General features: G+C 34.0%; 1 protein-coding gene across 2 annotated transcripts in view; it reads right to left on the reverse strand.

The window, feature by feature from the left end:
• Positions 1 to 8,798: 8,798 nt before the first annotated feature.
• LOC134804046 (WD repeat-containing protein 47) overlaps positions 8,799 to 15,398 on the reverse strand; it is a 102,353-nt gene continuing 95,753 nt past the window's right edge. For both annotated transcript variants that reach the window (XM_063776925.1, XM_063776926.1), the window contains one exon: positions 8,799 to 12,251. In XM_063776925.1, the coding sequence (XP_063632995.1) occupies positions 12,106 to 12,251 (146 nt within the window). In that variant the 3' untranslated portion in view covers positions 8,799 to 12,105. The remainder of the gene's footprint in view (positions 12,252 to 15,398) is intronic.

The raw sequence follows: 15,398 nt of genomic DNA on the forward strand, positions 1-15,398 counted from the left end.
TACACTGGCAACATTTATAACAAATGGCGGCTGACGAAACATTGGATTATTGTAGTTACGATTACGTAAAAATATCACTTTAAACTCTATACTTACGCGTGAAATGTAATGTAAGTCGGTTTGTTTTTATGATATGATGCGTTGTGACACCCATTTAGGGTTGCCAGATGGTCGGGATTTGGCGGGATTCTCCCGATTTTTAGCAGGTGTTCCCGATTCCCGACAAAGTGTAAACTGTCCCGAAAAACAGCTTCACGTTATAAAACAATAATTTCAAGTTCCGTACTGTCGTCGAGCGAGCGAGCTGACGTAGTGCCAATAATGTAAAATATCGTTGTTTTTAATACAATTACTTTAATTTGAATGTATTTTTTTAGAGATGCCCCGAATAGTGAATTTGGCCGAATATCGAATACCGAATATTCGGCCCCTCTCTCGACCGAATACCGAATATTCGGCATGACATGCGAACATTTTGAGTCACAATTATTATGCAAACTGTTCGCCATCAAACAAGCACTACGTTTGCTAAGATATATTTTTATGTTGAACAGAATTAATGAATGTATATTAGAGTCAATCAAATCAGACCCATGATAAAAATAAAATATTTTGTAATCAATAAATGCTCAAAAACGTGCCTTCGTATTTAACTACTTTCCAAGAATATATTTTAAATATTAAATATACCTACCTAGTTTTTGGTTATTTTTTTTGTAATTTTTCTTTTTAGGTAGATGCAACAGATATTCGGTATTCGGCCGAATAGTAGGCAACATTCCGCCGAATACCGAATATTGGGCAAAGTGTCCGAATAGACCGAATACCGAATAGTTGCCGAATCATGGCATCGTGGCAATCGTGGCATCTCTAATTTTTTTTTCCCGACTTAAGTCCCAAAATCCCGAAAAATTGATATTGTTTCCCGATAATAGCGCCTTTCGATCTGGCAACCCTACACCCATTCAATGCACAAACAACCATTTTTCCTGTGTTTTTGATTTTTAAACGGGAGGTGTACACAAACCGACGTGACCTTGAGTACTGCCAGGGCCGATTGAATACGGTGACACGAATGCGACGTGACGTCGCACTTGAAATGGCTTCACTAGGGATGTACGAACACTCGATCTATGCCTTATAAATCTATGTCATGACGCATGCCATCAGCTTTTATAACTTCAGTGTGCTATGGAAAACTTAAGTCACTGCGAGAAAGGTAAACGAAAAAAAGGAAAAGTTGTTGTTTATTGAGGTGAGCGAATTCAAATATCAAAAAGAAAGTCCTGTACAAGAAAATACATCTGGAAGACTGATTATGAAATAATTGGGCATCAAAGACAAAAAAAAACAAAGGTAGGGAAGTAAGACCAACAAGTAAGACTGCCCTGTTGTACTGAACCATACGCAATTTCAACAGAGAAATTAAATATATTACTTAAGTCACTCTTTAATTACATTGATATTATTCTTTTTGGTTTTTTTTTTAACTTCTTTCTGTAACTTTCACATAAGTCTGGTTAATTTAAATGACAAGTTATAATTCAACACTTAAACTATCTAAACTAAAAACAAAAAAACAATTTTTTTAAGAAATAATGCAGAGAAAACACGGTTTGAAACGTTTTTCGGCCATATTAAAAAATTAAATTTTTTGAGTTTAACCCATTAAGGTAACGGGCCCCAAGTTCGTGTTAGTACGTTATTTCGTTAGTTTTGTTTCTGGCGCAAATAATAAGGAATTGAAATATTTAATCATTTAATCATTGCAATCATGTACAACATTATAAGTATACAAGGTACACACATAAGTGAACATGAACCCGGACAGGGTATAGCAATTAGTTTTAATCTTATACTAAAGTCTTATTTTATTGAAATTATACATATGAAAAAAATCTGTATTATTTAATCTCTTCAATAAAATAATAACCAATATTTTAGTGATTAAATTGAGAGTAATACGACGGTCGAAACTGTCAGACGGCCGCGAACAGCTGTGTTGTATGCGTGCACTTTTTTTAGGTGTAAGGTGCGCGCTCTCACTTGTTAAGCTTATAGGAAGGAAAAGCTAAACCCATTCGAATAAAACTTTTTGGGAGTGTTTCTGTGGGTTCCTTAGTAATTGATTTGATAAGAAAAAAGATTGAATATATGCATAGAAATACTTAAAATTGCAATAAATCGACTCACGTAATAGCGGTCATTTTATTTTACGTGTGTCTCCTATTTCGTGCCACTAACGAATCAAGGGTTTTCTAGATACATTTTGAGTGCTTGTTTTTAAATATAACAACGAAGATAATTAAAAAAATAAATTAGAAAACAATTAATGTATTTCATGAGGTTTCGTATGAGCGAAATTCGGTATATGTTTTTTTCACTAGAATTCTCATAAAACGAGTTTGAATGTGACCCGAGTTTAAAAAATTAAGGTGTATTCCACGTATATTCTCATATTAACTACTAGCACAATTTTATTTATAATTCAATTTATTTGATTTATTTTTGTGTATGTTTATATTTAACGTATAAGATAGTAAATTTTTTTTTTGTAATTTTTTTTTTTTTTTTTTTTTCGGCTTTTAATCAAGTATTAAAGTACCCACATGGTTTACAAAGTCTTAATTCAACCATTAAAGTCGACGAGTACAAAAAACTTTATGCTAGCGCTCAATTAACTTTAATTTGACCTTACAATTACTCGTAAGTAGGTAAGACCGTTAAATATTTAAAATGATTATCAGCAAATTATCACCAATTACTCTAGGAAAATTTATTCCGAAACAGGGGACACGAATTCACGAACTTAGAGGAGCTGAGCTAAATTTGTATCACGAAATCGGAGCCAAATAAGAGGTTCACGAAAAAATTCATAAAAAAAGTTACAACTAAAACCCTATAGTTTATACATTACATTATTAACAAAGAACTAATATAACTTACTCAAAAGCTTTCAAGGTATTGATATGCTTAGTAATATTTAAAAAAAATATACAAGCTCTCAAGAGCCTTAACCTGCCGAAACAGGGGTCCTTTACCTTAACCCTTTTACACTGGAGGCACAGAAAGAAAACAAAGTTGTTTCCATACTTTTGGCCTTGGATGTATCTATAAGTAGGTAGTAAAGTTATCATCTGACTTGAAATTGTGCTCAAATAAACAAACCCTCCATCAGTGTCTCGAAGAACGAAGGACAAAATGTAGCAAACAGAACATAATTTATTTATGCGGCAATTATTATTATAATAAGGAAGCACGAAGGAAGCCGGGTGCGATGTGGCTTGAAATTAGTCTGGAGTTCCCTCGCCACGGAGACTCATGTTTCACAGTCGTTCCGCTAGAAACCCGCCTTTATTAATGCTTGAACATGTATTAGATAAAATATTATGTAATAGCATTGAATTACGAGAAAATTGTATGACTTGATTATGATTACGCGGGAGGAAAGATGCACTACTTATTTGTTATGCAAAGTTGTTTGTTTTTATTAAAAATCGAGAAAACGAAGGATTTATAGAGTTGGAAACACGAATGAAGTGAGTGAAACAAATTGGAACCCTGAGCATTACGAAGTTATATACCTATTATACCTAAGATAAGATGAAGCCAGAAAATTGACTTACAATAGTGTACATAGTAGGTCAGCGCGTGTGCGTTCTATGCGTTAGGTATTTTTAGTACCGTAAGGGCACACGGGGCCCGTGCCTAGGGCCCCCATCCTCAGGGGTCCCGAAGGACAGACAGTATCAGTATAGTTGATTACCCATGCTAAATAGAAGATCATAGTAGAAATATGTTAGTTGAATTAGCATTCTTTACTTTCCAAAAGGGCCCCAAATTATTATGTGCCCAAAGGCCCTAGCATAGTTTAAGACCGCCCTTTTAATAATTCCTAAACCAAAGGGCTAGTCTTTTGAGAGAACAGTTATTTGATAGCAAGTGTTTAATATGAAATGGTCACAAATATTATCTTACGGACAGGGTAAAGCGAAGCTAAGCTATTCAAGTTTGTGTAAGCAAACAATAAAATGTACGTTGAATTTTAAATATAGCTTAAGTATTCATAAAAAAAGTACTTTTATGGAAGTAGGTAGGTATGTGTTGATACCAAAATTCGTTATGGTAGAAGTGGAAAGTTTATCTAAAGAATTTATTGACTCGTTTATTACTTAGTACAAATATAATTATGTGACTTTTAAAAATGCAAATTCTAAAGAAACATTTCATTTATATATTGATGTGTACCTAAGACTCCGACAGTTTATGAGTGTTAGAAGTAAGTATCTTACACTGGATTCATGATATCCATTCACCAAGATCATTTGGCTGGATCACCTGTTATATTTTCACTACCTACCGTTAAATACGTGGGCAAGTTCGAGGGATTTCATGTCGTAAATAAAATGTTGATATATATTTATGCAAGTGCTCCCTGAATAATCCTCGATTAAGTACTCGATATCATGTCTGATAATAAAAGTGTACCGATGTAATGTCTCGTCATCATCTTCATACTATGAAATCAATTTTAATATAATAAGAATAATACACGTTTTAATTTGTTTAGTGTTTTTATTTTTAAATCTAGAGAAAATAATAAAATTTATTTGTAACATCGGTATAATTTTTTGTTGATGAAATATTTTGCTACATCACTTTAGTATTCGTGCCCCGAGTTAGCACAGGTAAGTTTATCGATGTTTCATTGTCTCACACTCGTTTTTGCCACAAAAACTTCTATGTCTGGTTATTGTATTTAGTATTGTGCCACAGAACCTTACCAAACAAAAATATGTACTTAGATTTATTTTCATGCTGCATTAATATTTTAGATTAAGCCTTGTTTTTACCTAGTTAACTGAGACCAATGTTTCTGATGTGTGTACCTAGTCCTACCATTGTAAGTAATAGTATAGTGATTAAATCGACTGGCTCTTATGTACAAATACTTAACAATATATCTAAAAATTCTATGGATAATACTATGAGTAATATCTTTTATAAAAAAGCATGCTAAAAATTATCATCGCCGAAATTAATGTATACACATGTTATAAGTGTACGGCGAGGGTTTTATATCATTTATATGGCCAAGTATTTTTATTTTTCCTGAAATCGTACTCTACTCGGATTTGTAACATAAATAAGTTTAATGAATTTAACAATATGAATTTAAGTAAAAAAAAACATCGGTTAGGACTTTTCACATTGAAATATTTTTTATTATTTTCAAAGTAGTATGTGCCTAAAGAAATTCCCTTGTAACTAGTACCGTTATACCCTGTTTTTTTTTCAGTATTAATGCTATAACGATTTTACATAATATATTTGACCAGATAAGATACCACCCCTGATACCCAAAACTATTCATATTATGGCTACACAACACAATGAAAAGCCTTAAGTTTTGTGATCTACCTACTGTAGTTATGCAATTCAATTATGATCGAATAAATATTGTTTAATTAAACCTGCAGCCGAAGTCCAGTCACACAACTATGGTCCAAAAACTTGAATTATTATTTTTGGTGTAACTATTATTGTTAGTTTTGAAGCTGTTAAGGAAAATAATTTCATAAGTACTTACTTACCTATTTGTAAAAAAAAACAGGACTACTCACTGAAACAAATTACATTAATACCTACCTAATGATTAGGTACCTAAAATGATTTAATATTTTAATTTACTTATACACATTGCTGTTTCAATCACTCAATGGCAGTTGAATAATTAATGATTCTCGCATACCACATAACCAGTAGGCCTACCGCGAACCACTTTCGACGTGCTGCCTCTCTGTCGCACTTGTAAATTCGTACGTAAGTGTGACACGGCAACAAGTCGAACGTGGTTCGCGGTAGGCCCTCTACATAGAGCTTTCAGAGAATCTTCACATTAACAATTATAATTAATCTAATCATACTAGGTATGTTCTCAATAGCTAATTGGTCCCCTTACGGGAGGATTTCAATACACATGTAAGTAATACTTAACCAATGACATTCTCTGATGACATTTCCCTAATAGCATTATTGACAATATTGATTATGGTCTTATGGTGTTAAAAGGATAAGAAATGCCGATATGTGCTTCATATAGTTGTATTTCTGTATTATCAGTTAGTCTGCTGTTCATTTGTATTATTAAAACCCTAATTTAAGTGTCCATCAATGTGTCAAAACATTGTTATTTTCAAACTTTAATTTTTTGCGTTATTAAATACTTAAACTGTTATATTACCTGCATTGTTTTAATATTTACTGCTAGTGTAGAATTTTCACCGTATCATTATAATATTTATAATTAAATCGGTTATAGTACAATTTACAGCCTAAAAACATAAAATTACCGCTGTTACAGGCACCAGTAACAGTCACAGTTACAATCAACGCATGGTCAGCTTAACACATTTACGGCGTAGACGAACACTGGACTGTAGGTATGTTGCGAAAAGCGTCTATGAACAGAGAACCCGCCTAGCGGTCGCTGGTAGTCTATGTGTTTAAACATTTACCGGATGAACGCGAGCTAACGCTGCGTCTTACGTAAGCGAACAACTTGCGAACGCGACGCGGCGCGGTGCGGCGGGCCCAAGGCGTTCGCGTTCGCAACGAAATCGCCGACGTAGGCCACTTCTATAGGTATCAAAGGATTGATTCACCCCGCGCCGCATCGCTTCGCTTCGCTTTCGCGTGTTGTTCGCCTACGTAGTACGCTGCATAAGCGATTTTTGAACTGAAGTATTGAACAGTTAGAGTTATGTACCCAGTCATTAAAAGTTATATTTTTGTAAAAGTAAATCAAAAATACCTATGTTACCGAACTAAAATCTGAAAATAATTTACTATAGCTGGTTTTGCTGTTTATAAGTCCAAGATTCTAGTTATAGACTGTATTCTGCGACAGACTTTTGCGCCGTTGTATTAATTAATCAACGTCCAAGACTCGCAAAAACATTACCTTTTAAAAGCATCACAAGGCCGACAAAAACATGATGTTACAGGAAGTAAATTAGATCATTCGTTTATACCAGGCTATAATTAAATTTGCTCCGTACCGTATTTTTCTTTTTTCGGCTGTGGGGTTTGTTATTTATTTACATAAGTAATCTTTATTGCACAAAAATACAATCCTATAAAAGGCAGACTTAATGCTATAAGGCATCCTAGTTATATGTTGTTTAATACACTATTTCCTACAACTGAGCCAAAATGCTTAAACACGAATTATTTCCCCTGATTGGTAATTTTGGTCTTCGTTTTGTGAGCTAGGAGGTAATTTTTTACATTATTTATTCCAATATATAATAATGAGATCGTAGTCAAATGGGGGCACAAAATATGATTTATTACGTGCCTAATTCACCTGTAAACATCGTGTACACATATGTGTATATATATATATATATATATATATATATATATACATAAAATCATACGTGTTCGTGGGAATAACAGATTACGAACTCAGATGTTTCAGCTTTAGGAGCCTGATGGAGCGTAAGGTTTTAGGGGTTTACTTAGCGGAGTGAAACATTATGGGCATAAAGCATAGGGGGGATGTTCTTTTGAAGGCTTTTAATATATTGTAATTTTATTACGAAGTGAGAGTCTCAGTAAGTTTTATAATACCTAACTTTTTGTGATGTTTACGCTTATATCTTTCGTTAGACACTTTAAGGAATCACCGCGTTCGATATTGGTTAAAATGCAGTAGGCCTCATGCTTTATTATATATAACCATACCTATCTCATATTAATCTTAGATACCTTTATTATTATTGGAGGCATTTTGTGAATATTTCAGGCATTAAGTGGCGCTTTATCGATTGTTAAGACGAGCGATTCGCCGAATGAATTTTGAAAATGTGACACACAATAGGACAAACAGACCAGATAGATTCCTATACTTACAAAAAATAATGGTTTACTACTATTCCGTCTTAATAACCATGGATTAAAAGGAAATTAATAAAACGAATAGTAATTAAATAATGTGATTATATTCTTAATTGATTAACGGATACATTTTGTTAACGAATTCCAGTTTGACAACGTTGGATTAGTTACGTTGGGTAAGTTATTAAAATTATAAAGCATCGATTATCTTTCAAGTAAAAATTAATGTTCATCAATACATTTTTCATTCATAAAATATATAAATATACTATAAACATAATAGTATTATGTGCAATAATGGGTGACTCAGCACAAATATAATAATCATTAAAACAAGTTATTAATCATCTTCCTTTTGTCAAACACTACTTAATATAAGTACTTGCTTGACGTAAATAATTAACTAGCACAACATGAAAAATTAAATATAATAATTATTAGTTATTAAATTTGTGCAAAGTCGTTTACAATTGGATTGCAGTACATTATATTAATAATTTAGGTAAGTAATGTTATAATCTTTAAGATTGTCATTAATACAATTATTTGTTTACTAAAAATTAATTACCTACTAACACCATATGTGTCCTTAAGATTCTAAGCGAATGGTGGAAGGCCTAGCGCCTCTCTTGCCACCAGTACGACGTGTGAGTCTGTGTGTTGGTACTCTGGAGAGGCCGCAACTTAACCTAAGATTTGACTCTAACATTATTATTTAGCAAAGATTCATTCATATTGCATGACAACCCGCGTCTTCATCAAACCTAAGAGATAAGTAAGTATTGCAATTGAATTTCAATCGATAAATACATTTTTCGTATCATTTGCCTTGAAAGCGATGTCTACAGTTCAATTATTGTAGCTGTAATGAAAAGAAATGACGCATTTTTTATAAGTAAGTACTTACAATTTAATTTGCAGTTGTGGTCAATGTTCGCGAGCAATATTGACTGTAAATAAAGTGACCGAATGGTGAAATGCAAGCATATCAACCGTCAAAAATAACCAATGAACAATATCTACGATACGTTGGCCTACCCCAAAAGCTCTTTTTTTTTTAATTGTTTACCTATTATGGTTAACGAAATTCAATTCGCTTACTAAACTATAGACAGCAGCTTTTCAAAATATATTTAATCCGCAAATCTGTCGCTGTGAACTCATAGCACAATCAGCAAAAACGACCCGACAACGCCTTACAACACGTACTCAACACGACTCGTATTAAAGTAAAATACTTATGACATTAACGAGGGGACCGAAAAATAAACCTTCAAACAATGAAAGTAAGGTAAAAAATAGATGAACAGGAAAAATTGTAATATAATACATGACGGATTGAATTTTTATTGGCCTGGAAGCTGATAAAATGAGACTGGAAATGTTCTTGATTAAATCTGACCTAACTTTTCCACTGGGTGACAATTCTGTTTGGTATTAGTCCAGAGAGTGAGCTTAAAATTCTCACTAAGAAAATATAATGTATTTTTTTATTACTAGTCGTTTAATAAATGAGATTCAATGTACAAAATCATATAGTCAAAGATATTTTAAAAATACATAAAATAAAAGCGAATTAAGTCGATATTTGTGACAAGATAATCACTAAGCAAGCTCCATAAATACTTACGTATATAAAAAATAAAGTTTTTTTTTGCGTTTAAAGCTTTTTGTCTTTAACATCTATAAAAAGAAATAAAGCTAGAAGCATTTTACAGCACATCACAACACATCACATTATCAAAGATTTTAACAGAAACAGAAGTAAAGTAAATTTTATTCCCATATATTTAGACAAGTGAGCCGTCTTTCTGTTTAGAAATGGTTAGATCAAAATCATATCATATGAGTTACAATCTGGTTACAATGCGTTGCGTCTGTTAAATATACAGTTCATTATACTTCTCAATGGAGGTCTCATGTTTTAGTAATTCTCTTTAAAAAAATCTCTAACCATTTTTTGGCCTTCCGTATTTGTGTTACAAGAAGCCTTCAAGTGTAAATTTACATTAAATTTTTAAGTATATACACACTCAAATACATACATTCAACGCGTATTAAAATCGAGCTATAGATACAAGTATTAAATCAAGTAAAATACGTACATCGGTTTAACTTACGTATTACTTATATATATTTAACAATACAAAGTGTTACCATGACAGCTGGAAAAGATTTACATGTTTTACTGTTAAACAATGTTTTAAGGAAATAAAATTATATATTATTTATTTGCACACTACTTAGGCCCGCAATGACACATTATCTCAAATTTATAACAGCACCACAAATAATAAACAAAATACGTGATTTACATTTTACTTAATATGTATTGTGGTAAAAGTAAATAAATACACATACTTTCACCTTTTTACGTTGAATATTATTTCAACGTGCTGACATGACAAGTTTAACTTTGGGCGTAATCTCGGGCTTGTCGCTTTTTATCGGTCGATTAGTATAATTTTAACTCATGGGAATGTCAGTATAAACGATTACAAATTTCGTATAAATAATCCAATGTATAGTACAAAAGAAACCAACATAGGGTTGCTAATTTTACAGATGTGTTTCTGCTAACAAATCCCTTTGCTATTCCTTCAAAATAAGAAAAAATCTCCAATCCTAGGCAGAGAAGCTCAATCACTGGACAATAAAATAATGGAATAGTTATAAAAATACTATATACAAACTACTTAAATATAATTGCAGAGAAATTGTAAACATTTATTTTAAATCCATTTTAATTACATATCGACACTACTTTGAAAAAATCTCGTATCTCACCCTGCTACTCAAAGTTGAAAGGCAGTAACTCTGTATGCACCACATACATAGATACTACATTTTTCTTTTGTTTGACAGAACAAGATACAAGTTTGTTTCAAAGTAGTGCTGATATGTAAAATGTAACTTTTAAATGTTGCGATGTAGTATCGGTAAACGGTAGTGAACAACACATCCTGTAGGTATCGTTACTTCAGAAACCGTTAGTAAAGTTTCAAATAACTGGATGCACTATATCACCAGGAGTATTTATACTGGCCATCTGGATCAGTTTTTAATAACAGAGTTTTCATGTTTTCACAATTAAAGTATAAATATGTAACGTGTAATTTTTTCTTACTAAGGCTCACAATTATAACTGACAGTGAAAACTCTGAGAATTGATCGTGGGTAGAGCTCACTTTACATCCAGTACCAATTTATAAAACTGACACTCCACGTTTATCTAGCAGCGTTGAGCACTGTAGTATTAAATTAAATTTTATGAAATAAATTATAAAAGGTATGAAAAATCTGATACATGTAGGCCCTAGGCGGCGGAGCACCCGCCATTTACGAAAAATCGATCACTTCGCCAAATTGAATTCCCGAGACACCCTTCGTAAAATCTTTCGTATAAAATTTTGAACGTAATTTATTTACAGAACATATAATTTAGCATTGCCTTTATTATATTATAGGACGTTACACGTGAAATTGAAATTATAATATTATTATAACACAAACAACTCGTATTTTGTCTACAATATACATAAAGAGCTTGGCCCTTCTTTTGATTGGCCGTACTTGACTGTAGCCTAAGTAAACATCATTTGTGTGTTTCCACGTTAAAATATACCTTATGCAGTCGACGACCTTATGGTGACGACGTGATGTTAGTATGGTGACTTTCTGATACGGAAAGCTACAATGGACCATACATATCTAGATTCATTATCATGTATTTACTTGATCCATGTACGCTCTCATTGGTCTCCCCTTAATCCCTTTTTCCTTCATGATTACATTTCTAATTTGTCTTTTCCCATTCCCGAAATATGAGGACATGAAATATCAACAATTTCTCCAGACAAAAACTACGGCAGAAGCGCAATATGCCAAAGTAATTCACAACCGTAAATAGTGTCCTTAAATTTTGGGATCGGTGAGACCAGCACAACTTACTTGTAACTTCGAACCGCACGTGGACCTTCTGTTATTAATGAGAAATTATTGACACACGGTGACTAGTTGTGCTAGCTCAGAGAAGACAAATTTAGGCCCTCTCCTGATTTGGCAGTGCGGATCGAAACAGTACGCAGTAAATTTTCTTAATTGGGAGCGAGGCCCAATCTCTGTCTTAGTTTGCAGGTTCCGCGACGTCAAGTCAGGAAAGCGCCTTTTTCAGTGTTAGTACGAGCCGGATACCTGAGGAGGTTAGACCGGCGGTATAGTCCACAGCACGGCGGTCTTGTCTGCAGAAGTCGAAAGGAACGAGAAGTCGTCCGGGTGCCATCTGGCGGAGATCACCTTGTCGGGGTGCCGCGCCACTGGGACGCTCGGCAAGGCGCAGGTCAAATCGCCTAAAACAAAACACTACGTTAACAAAATCGATGCTAGGAGGTAGGAGGTCTAAGGTAAATTAATTAAAAAACCGGGCAAGTGCGAGTCGGACTCGCGCACGAAGGGTTCCGTACCATAATGCAAAAAAAAAAAAAAACAAAAAAAAAGCAAAAAAAACGGTCACCCATCCAAGTACTGACCACTCCCGACGTTGCTTAACTTTGGTCAAAAATCACGTTTGTTGTATGGGAGCCCCATTTAAATCTTTATTTTATTCTGTTTTTAGTATTTGTTGTTATAGCGGCAACAGAAATACATCATCTGTGAAAATTTCAACTGTCTAGCTATCACGGTTCATGAGATACAGCCTGGTGACAGACGGACGGACGGACGGACGGACGGACGGACAGCGAAGTCTTAGTAATAGGGTCCCGTTTTACCCTTTGGGTACGGAACCCTAAAAAGTGTTGAAATTAATGACACCCCCGGCATTCGATATTGCAAATGACTTAATGAGATATGATATTTAATCCAAACGTTATATTATGTTGATTACATAACACTCATGTGCTAACGCAATTGTGAAAATAAAACAATTCCAGGCCCCTATTTCACCAACGTGACAGGTCCGGCAATTGTCGACATCACTGTTACTGACGTCACAGGCCTCCATAGGCTACGGTAACCGCTTACCATCAGACGGGCGGTGTGGTTGTTTGCCACCAACATGTTAATAAAAAAAACTGCACTATATCGCCAGTTAATAAGTACTTATTTTGCGAAGCTAATGACAATTGTCACAAGAAATACGACAATTGTCACGAAATTCCGACACAGAACTCATTTGCTGTCAAGAATTACCGAAAGTTCTTTGAAATCTTGTGACAATTGTCATCATTATCATCATAAACATCGCAAGAGGAATGCCTGTTTTTTGCCGATATAATAAAGTTTTTTTAAATAATACAATGTTGTCACCATGACAAACAGGAATACGGCCCGCCCGATGGTAAGCGATAACCGTAGCCCATGGATGCCTGTGACGTCAGCAACAATGAGACTTGTCGAATTGTCGCACCTGTCACGTTGGTGAAATAGGGGCCGCCCGCCTAGCCAAGGTGACAATCGCTTGCGCTACGATAACGAAACGATGTTAAATTACTATGGTATATAAATAGATATAAATATCCATTTTTTGTACCCACATAATTTGGTAATCATAGACAGATTTTTTTCTAGCACGAACGAGGCAATGCTATACCTTCCGATATTTAGTTTATTCTTGTTCATTTATTTCCAAATGTGGCCTTTGTATATGAAACTTATAAGATAGGTATCGATAAACTAAATATCGGAAGGAAGTCACAAGCGTTACCTCGTTCATGCTAGAAAAATATATTACATCGGTCAAATCTTACAATAAAAAAAGATTCTCAGATTTTACAGTTTCATTATAAAACTATGGGTTTTTGGTCAAAACTTGCTATGTAATGTTCTAATGTTGAAAGTATATTAAATTTGGAACAATTTAAGCCCATAAACAGCGCCGTATGTCAAATAGTTCTTTAGGTATGGGGCTTTAAAAAAAAGGGTATTTTTTCCTTGAATTAAAATTTTGTTTATACCTTATTTAAGACAAATATCGGCACAAACGCTCATGCTATGAGGTATATTGCAATAAACAAAGTTGTAGCAAATTTAATTACCTTTCATTTAAGTGCAAGAAAGGGTCGGTAAGTCTTACAGTTCTCTAGTTATCGTAAAAAAATGAAATTGCTATAATGGGGAAGGCAACTAATGTATTGTTTAAGACATTATCAAAATCCCTACAAAATGCAGTACCATCGACGAGAACGCAATCTACGATTAGCTTTTACCGGTTTTCCCCGATAGCAGCAGAGCGATGTCGGAGATCAACCATTTTTTTATTCAGTAATGAAATCAAGATACAATCTGTAGTTTGGCTTGTTTCTCGGCCCCACTTTTTCGTTGTAGCCATAGATCCCACGATGCCGATTCCGATTCAACAATGTGTTATGGTTTTGAACTTGTTTTGATACGACCTTGACAATAGTTCACGGTAATTGGCGTGGTGTTGGTGAAACACACTGAAATTACTGGAAGTCATGTCATTAGTATCTAGCTCGCGCTCGCTTATTGGTGCTCTTGAGTGTACTCTGAGTCGTGGTAATACAAGATCACTATAATATCCTAACCATAACATATTGATTTATCAGAATCAGCTACCATTACCCACTCTAGGTAAACGTTTGTGTTATAGGGCATGTATGTGACTCAGTCTTGTCATGTAACCAGTGTATTAAAACTTCTTCAATGGTTTACCGTATTTAACCTTCATTTTACCATTTACCTATGGTTTAAATTGTTCCAAATTTAATATACTTTTAACATTACATAGCAAGTTTTGACCAAAAACCCATAGTTTTATAATGAAACTGTAAAATCTGAAAAAAGTCCGAAATTTTTGCAGTTTTTCGCAAATTACGCAGAGAGCACAACTTTTTTTTGCTTGCAAAACATAGTCTCACATTCCTCCAAGGACTCCAAACAATATACAAAAAATACAGAACTACATCACGCATTGTTTTTTTAGGAGATATTTTTGTAAGATTTGACCGATGTATATCTCTACGTCTAGTAATCAATATTGATATAGAGGTACCTACATGGACGCCAAAGTAACTTAAAAACTTACGCGAAATCTAATAATCTGATGATATTTAGTTTATCCTGTTCAGTCAGCAGCAGAAGTAGCGAGCCATGTATTCTAAAAGATGCACACGCTCTTAGCATCTTTTAAAAAAAGCTGTGTTAAAATTATTTTGAACAACAGGCGTGCTTAGCTTTTGCTCATTTCTGTTGACTGTTCAATCAGTACATGGAATAGTCATTGTCACGTGACGTTTCTCACGTTTGTGCAGCAGACAGATGGTTCCAAACTGCACTGGAATTAACTACAATAGGTTTTGGCTCGCGGCCAAATCAGACACACTCATGTAAATCGCTTTAATAATGTTTCTTAATTTTTTGTAACAAAATAGGTCTGTGGAATTGAATGTTGCATTTTAGAAGGAATGTCTAGTTAGTACATAGTAATCGATATAGTAATTAAAGTTGTACCATAAGTAAATTGCGTTTAGATGTCT

The sequence above is a fragment of the Cydia splendana genome, chromosome Z (assembly GCF_910591565.1).
Source record: "Cydia splendana chromosome Z, ilCydSple1.2, whole genome shotgun sequence".
NCBI lineage: Eukaryota > Metazoa > Arthropoda > Insecta > Lepidoptera > Tortricidae > Cydia > Cydia splendana.